Source organism: Fulmarus glacialis, unplaced genomic scaffold (assembly GCF_000690835.1).
Source record: "Fulmarus glacialis isolate BGI_N327 unplaced genomic scaffold, ASM69083v1 scaffold30474, whole genome shotgun sequence".
NCBI lineage: Eukaryota > Metazoa > Chordata > Aves > Procellariiformes > Procellariidae > Fulmarus > Fulmarus glacialis.
In genome coordinates, this window is record NW_009209220.1 from 18,818 (window position 1) to 26,601 (window position 7,784).

At 42.9% G+C, this 7,784-nt stretch overlaps 1 protein-coding gene across 1 annotated transcript; it reads right to left on the reverse strand.

Moving 5' to 3' along the window:
- Window positions 1-267: 267 nt before the first annotated feature.
- On the reverse strand, window positions 268-5,655 carry NEDD9 (neural precursor cell expressed, developmentally down-regulated 9; the record flags this gene model as incomplete). The annotated part of the gene is made up of 5 exons (XM_009576763.1): window positions 268-777; window positions 2,145-2,234; window positions 2,580-3,803; window positions 4,245-4,346; window positions 5,554-5,655. Coding segments are annotated over 5 exons (2,028 nt in total), but the record flags the coding sequence as incomplete, so codon positions are not given.
- Between the last annotated feature and the right edge of the window lie 2,129 nt (window positions 5,656-7,784).

Sequence of the window (7,784 nt, forward strand, 5' to 3'; positions counted from 1 at the left end):
TTTTTAAGGTGCTTAATTGATGTTTTAGGGAATGTAGCAACATATACATATATGCAGTGTATACATATCTAAATGTGTATTAGAAACATACAGAACCAGATATATTCCCAGATCCCTGATTTCATTAGATTCTCTAATGCATAAGAATGTATTTAAAATATTTCATAAAAAATATCTAAAAAAAATAAATGATAACATTTACATAAAAATAGCTCCAGTTTTTTTGCTTTTCTGTTTCGCTGCTCCTGGATTGGATCCCACTGGGTTTCATAAGGATGCCATTTGGACCAGTGAGAGTTTGAACAACTGTGCATGACGAGACAGCTCTGTTACTCGGTCCACCATCTTCTGGAGGGCTGCTGTGTTGGGGTAATGCAAGGCAGCCATCTTGGTAGCCAGAACAACACTCTTCAGCAGTTCACACAACTGGTTGCTGGAGTTCATCACTTTGTTGCGTGTGTCCTGAGTTGTCACTTGCCTCGTGAGCATGTCCCCAATGAACACAAGTTTGTGAGCGCTCAAAATGACAAATTTGCTGTGAGCCACGAAGATTCGGGGGGGCTGAGAAGTGTTGACACAACTGAAAAAGGCATCGATGGCATTTAGGAGGGAGTTGAAGTGAGTCTCACATTGGTCAGAATAGAATAACAGCAGCTGGCTGTCATGGGAGGTGGCGGTGCTGTTTGCAGTCTGGAGAGCTTGAGGCGGCTTCCATTTTGAGATGTCGTTCTCTACCGGCTTTGTGATCTCTTGCTCCAGACGTTGAAACTGATTAATCTGAAAGGCAAATAAAAAGGCTCTCTTCAAAGAATATTCTTGTAACACGTTGTTACGTATTACAATTTCACCTTATGCCTCAGGATACCCCTGGGTATCCTATATTGGCCTTATGCTAAATAAAAACTAGTATATGTGTTTTCTAAGATCTTTTATTTTGGAGAGTGAGGGGTAATCAAGTGCTTTGGCTACCATAAATCCAAACACACAGAGTTCAGAAGAGAAAAACATCTAAAATACTTTATTTGCATTTTAAAAAAAAAACCTCCTGAATTTACAGGCTGTCGCTCATTTGGAATATTCTGAAATCACAGGCGAGAGAGATGGATCCAAGTGGCAATGACTCCTACACAATCTTTAAAAAGCTGCCATCTCTGGGGGATTTTGAGATGACAAATCTTTAACTCTAACCTCCACATTGCTTGTACAATTTTCTGCCATACGATATGGCAACAACAAATTGAAGAATTAATATGAGGGCCAAGTGACAGCCCTCAATCTTACATGACCTGCTTTTTTAGCACTTAAAGTGATGTTAAGCACAGGATTTAAGTTAATGGTATTGATGTTCACTGAACAGCTGTGCAAGTGGCATGTGTATTCAATGTGGTCCGGTGATTAAGGCACTTGGCTTTCCTGACCTGCAATCAAGCTGGCTTTGTGACTGATCCACTGTGAGACATTGCAGAAGTCTGTTTCTCCTCTGTGGTAAATTTTTGGAGACAGAGACTGCTTTTTATTACGCGTATGCACTGGGCCCATCGCAATGGTGCATTGTATAAAAAAAAATAATTAGTCTCTTAAATTGAGATGGCTGGAAATTGTTTTCAAGGGAAAGGCTTATTCCTGCCACAAAAGATGTCATTCCAAACAGTGAGACCTGTGGCTGTGCTTCCACTCAGTTACTAAAAGGCAACAAGGAACTGAACAGGGCAGAGATGCTGCAGAGATAGCTACTCTGCAGGAAATACTTAAGCTGTCTCTGGCATAAGCAATCGCTGACACCGATGCACAGGGCCAGGAAGGTGCTTGATGCTCACCATTTCCCATTTGGAGCATGACTGTGCATGTCCTTGTCCCTTCCATTGATAAATCCATTAATGGTGGAGCCTGACTGGCACAAATCCCACTTGGTAAGAAACTAACCTGGAGCCACTGTTTAGCCAAGACCTAATACCTGCCATCTTCACCATCTAGCACCTGGGACTTTGCAACTGCATGTGCTGGCACTCATGGACACCTCACAGCCATGATGCTAGCAGTTGCACACTGCTAAGGGAAGGGCCCCTCCCGCTTTATTTGATCAGTACTCCTATGCGCAAGGAACACTGCATTTCAATGTGATTATTGCACCTGAGCGAACATACCTGATGGTGCTCTAGCTCCACTTTGCTCTGCTTGATGATATTTTCTTTTTCCAGCAGCTCCTTCTGTTGCCTTTCAAACTCTTCTTTCCCCTGTTTTGCATAATATAAGAAGACACTGTGTTAAACCAAAACCGCTCCTGAGCTAAATGACAACTCATAGGTCAAATAACAGGCTGCTTTGTATTGGCTTTTTCACTGGTAGTGCACCACTAAGAGTATGGAGAAGAAAAGCATAGCGTGGCAGAGTAAAAGGCTATTGCTATTACGTATCCAACAGTCCTATTTGAGAGCAAGTAATTGCCCTGGTGAAATCACTCTTGAATGTGTACTAGCATGACAATCTGATTGCTACCTTCCTGGGAACAGCTTTCGCAAACAGAAGCATCAACAACTCCTACTTGGCCTTGTGCAGACAAAGGTGTTGGGTTTACCTACCTGCAGGTGAACGTAATCGTAGTCATCCATCCAGCTCTTTTCTGAGCTCTCACTGGTGGTATTGTGAGGGTGCTGATCTTTACTCAGGAACGGCGGAAGTGAACTGCAGTGGTTCTGTGCTTTCTCCCCATGATGCTGCATATGAGGATTGTCATATACATAGTCAGCAGTGTTCATTATATTCTCCGGTATGTTTTTGAAACGTGAGCTGCTCAACGCCTGTTTGAAGAGCACCTCTGCATTGATGCTGATGGTAGTGGTCAGTTGCTTGGCATCATCCGGGACTGTCCTTGCCACCATAACAAACCGATCCAGGTCATCACACTTGTTCTGCAGTCTGTTGACAGCTAGAACATTCAAAGACCAGTTATAGCTGTTTAAGTCGTGACTGGTTTGGGTAAGGATCTGGTGAGAGTCCTCCAGCCTTTGCACCTCCCTCCTCATTTTGTTAAGGAGGCTGAACTCGGATAGGCGGGAAGCATTGGCTGCTGATCCTTTTGCAAACTGGAGGTACTCCAGCAGTGACTGCTCTACCTTATCCACAGCAGTGTGAATTTCATTGATGTGTTTCTCCATATATCCATAAGACCGCCAGTCTGCTGTAATGAAGGCCAGGAGGTTATTGACAGCTGTCTCCACCATCTGCTGGAGGCGATAAAGCCTCTCTATAGCAGTGTCTGGATCAAGGATTAGTCTTTTGTCCTGTGCAGTTGATGCTGAGAAAGAAGAGTCTTTTGATGTTGTTGAAGATGTGGACATGTTACTCCTTGTGCTTCCTGTGCTGGAGAAAGACAACCTATTTATCCCATCAGTCACGTCCTGTAAGCCTTTAGTGTCTTGGAGGACGGGTGGTGGCACATCATATACACCTTCTCTTTCTTCTGGGATGAGACTTTCACTGAGTCCTGTCTGTTGTCCTGGGAATGCAATTCCCCTTGGGGTATCATAAACATCTTTTTGAGGTGCAATTTGCTGTCCAAGAAAATGGTTTTGATGGTTCATAGGGATGTCATAAACACTCTGTTTCTGTGACACTCCATCCGGCAATAAAAGGCTCTCAGGAGAAAATTTATTAAGTTCTTTCCCAGTTGCTTTGGTGATGGGAGGAGGAATATCATATACTCCTTCTGGTCTTACACTGTGGCCCACTGGAGACGAAAAATCCTGCAAATTTTCCCTCAGGCCTGTATCGTTTCCGCATGCAGATGGAGGTGTAGCATAGACCTGAATCACAGAAAGCAAACCATGAAACCTTTGGCTAGAATAGCAAAATATTTTACATCTTCTGTATGGCCTATAAAATGCTGGGATGGAAGATCTGCCATTGACTTTCATGGAGTCAGCTACTTATCCTGAGTTTGACTGAGCATCAGTTCTAATATCTCACTTTTTAACATTCATCTTGATGCAAATTCTCATAAGCAGCAAATCCAAAAAGGCAGCATGCTGCCACAAGGATAATGTAGGTCTAATTATCAATTCACACTCCATAACGTTAATAATTTTGACGCAGTGCTTCACTTTACCAGTTTTAACAGTTAAAAGGAAAAATCTTTAAAGTACTGAATCTCCTTCTCCTTCAGGATCATACAAGAACTCTTGTTTAAACATGTCCTTGGTCAGACATGAAAATACAGGATCTTGTGGAAACAGCGTAATACTTACCCCTTTGGCAGGTGGTATGTCATAGATTCCTAAAGCTTTTGCTTCTCCCATGGGAACTGGAAGTGCAGGCCCCTTAACCGATGTGGGGGGAATGTCATATATCTAAAGAAAGAATAAATTGCTTACAGAAACAAGTCACCTTAGGAAAGCTCTGATCTCAGATGAGTTTTCTTGATTTCTGTGTTTCCTCTCAAACAGCCTGAAGATGATCAGAGCTCTTCAACTTTGTTTCACATGGGAGAGCTGCTTGGATTTGCCTGGTATTTTGGACAGTTAGGAGGAAATGCACTTTGCTAGGTCCCCCCCCGGGCAATTGTGTGAACGGCAGGCTGGAGAGATGAAGTAACGGCTGACTTCCATCCCAAGAGTTAAATCAAGCCCAGTTCTATTACAGACACCTGTTGGGGTGAACAGGGGAGCAGTATATTCATGTGAACAGAACTGATCGCATCCTTACTGATAGAGGTTAGAGGCGTTGAGGAATAAGCTTGTACTAGTACACACTAAACTCTCTGAAACTAAGGCTGCCCCTGTCAGCATTGCCTACCTGCTTTATTGGGTGCAGTGCGAGCTGTCTTACTAGCAGAAAGTACAGCTGTAAGATGTTTCAAGTGTCCCACTTGGTGGCGTGTCCTAGATTACAGTGGGTTCTGCGTGTGGTCTAAGGCCACTGCCTGAATGTCTCTTAACCCAGACTTCCCAACAGTTCCAGCCATTTGGTGTCAGTCTGTGTTATGTACTATTAGCCTTCAATGTTGTTCCCTAGAGGAGCTGCTCTGTCAAAGAGCCATGGAGAGATGCAGGGCTGTTGAGTTACAGGTCCTGCAAGCATCCACTCTAGATGTCTGTGGTCTTGGGGATTGAATGCTAAGGGCGTTCCCCAGAGCAAAGATATATTTCAAGTTCAGTGACATGTTGCAGTAGATATGTGGTGAAAACAATTCCCTGCATAGTAGCTGTTCATCTAGGCGATAATTTTACCCTTACTGAGTGCATTACTGTCAACTATGCAACAACAAAGTAAAGGAAAAAAATTGTTCCCAGGCAGCAAGTTTATTCTGTTTAGATACACTCTTTGATCAAAACACAGAAAACAAATGGGACTTCTGCGCTTGGTGTGCTGCCAAATCTTAGTCAACATCAAATACAACTTTGAAATACTTCCGTGCTCTGTGAATAAGCCACTGCATCTAATTAAAACATATTTTCTCTCTGAAATGAGAGAACTTGCTTTGCTCATAAACTTCTGGTAGAAATTCATCACCTTTTGTGCCCTCTCAGCGGTGTTGGCAGTTTTATTGGTACTTACCCCTTGGAGAGGGCGAACAGGGGGGATATCGTAGGTATCCTTCTGGTATTTGGAAGGGAATTCATAAACATAACCTTGTCCTGACCTGACTGGAGTTATTACCTGTGGGATAAAAGAAAAAGAGGAAACAAAAGTTTTTGAGGATCTTGGCATGTTCTCTCTGTAACTGCACAGGGTATAAACAATCCAGTATGATTAACATTCACACTTTACGTGGCGATGTTAGTAACACAAATCTACATACACTTCTGACAGTTAAAAAATTACTAAAATTACTATTAGTACCTACAAATGCACCATCTTTCCCTTCCAGACCAGTTCTGACACGGCTGCTTGCTAGTGCTACAGTATCTCCTGTTTGTCAAGCACAGATTCTCCAGCAGGTCTAAGACAGCTTGGTCCCTTCTTCCCATTGATCCCCCATTAGCACAGACCACACGATGTGATGGTTACACCACCCACTTGCTGAGATCAGAGCTATGTACATTCTGCTCCTCTCACTGAGGTGCTGGGTATCCCCACTTAATGACAGAGGCTTAAAATACTACGTTCAGGCTCTGAGAGTCTTCCCCCTTTGCTTGTGGAGATATTTCCCACCTACTCCGGCAGGACGTCTTGTGTTACTGTGCTCCATAGCACAACGTCCTGGATGACTGAGTGCGAGCTCTGGCTCTGGAAATTCTTCACATAGAAAGGCTATGCTTAAACCTTCTAAAGCGGGACATTCAATTACGCTGTCTCCGTTTGGTTTGTGTATATTAGTGGCTAAGAGATAGGAAATGTTAAGCCATTCTTGAATTATATAATGCAAGAACAGCCTCGGGAAAAAAAAAGCTTAGAATTTACATTTTTTTGACATTTTTCTAAACCATTAACTACCATAATGACTTCAAATAAAATCTGGTGAAAAATAAATGCCTTATGTCTTGGACAGCATCTGCATGGCAGAATTTCAGTATAGTGTGGTATAAAAGCAATGTTACCTAACCCTCAGAAAGAGCTGGGTTTATAGTGGAAATGCTGACATCTTAACCTCTGCTGGTGCTACTTAGCTCTAACAAAAAAATATAAATACTGTAACTCAAAGGCATAAAATGACAAATTACATATGCCCATACAAGATATGGCTTTGTGCTCAGCTGGGGAGAATTCTATACCAGAGCTACCTAACTGTCTTTAGAAATGTATGCAAGACGTAGAACAGAGTTTCTGCCCAAATGCTCAGTAAAGATCCTGTAACAGTTTTTGCTGTAAGGAATCCTAGCATCCTGGCCAGATTTCACAGTGAGTTTTGCTTGACTGAGGTCTGCAGGGAAAGTCCCTGATGCTAACCTGCTACCTCCTCTCTGCTATGTTAACATCATAGGCTTTTCTTCTTTCTACTTGCTGCCCAAATATTGCTGTGTAATCTCTGGGCCCCGTACCATGAAACAATCACTGGATTTTCCCTGAGGTGACTGCCATACCAGTTTACAGTCTGATTCAATGTGAGTAGCCCAAGGCAGTGCGCCTGGTAGTGCCAGCTACTGCACTGACTGTGTGTGCCTCAGGTGAGGGAGGAACATCCATGCCTGGCAGGCGGGGGAATGCAGTGGTTTTTGCAGCTGCTTTTCCTTGAATTAGCATCAGAGGACAGGGAAGACAGGAACTGGAAGCGATATGATCTCCATAGCATCCGGTCAGTTCGCTGCCCGTGACAGAACTCAAAGGTTAATAGGGCTTATATACATAAGAGTTTTTTAAAAAGAATCTAAAAATGTATTGAATTTATGACAGACTGCTCCTTTCCCACAGAGTCACTTACCGTGACTAAAAGAGATCTACAGACAAAACTTTTAAGAAAGTTCTCCCTTAAGTTACTGGAAGTTCCCATAATGAATCACCCCAGACATCATCCCTCCCAGGCCATTCTCATGTAATACTGGGATTATGTTGTTTGTCTGCGAAACTTTTAACTTGTATCAACATCGCTTCCTCATGCTTTTTCTGTCAGTGAGGGCTAGCGATCAGACTAGCACAGTTTGCCATATACTTTTTGCATCCTTTTTTTTTTCAGTTCGGTGCTGCCAGTCAAATGCTTTCCACCCAAGTCAGGAACAGAAGGATTTGGTTTTAAGCAATGTTTCTCCAGAGGTTCCTTCCAGCGGCTCCAAAATTACAACCATGGTGTTGCTTCAATAACAAGTCACTGGGTGTTTAAAAATGATCCTCCAGGAGAATCATAGAATCAT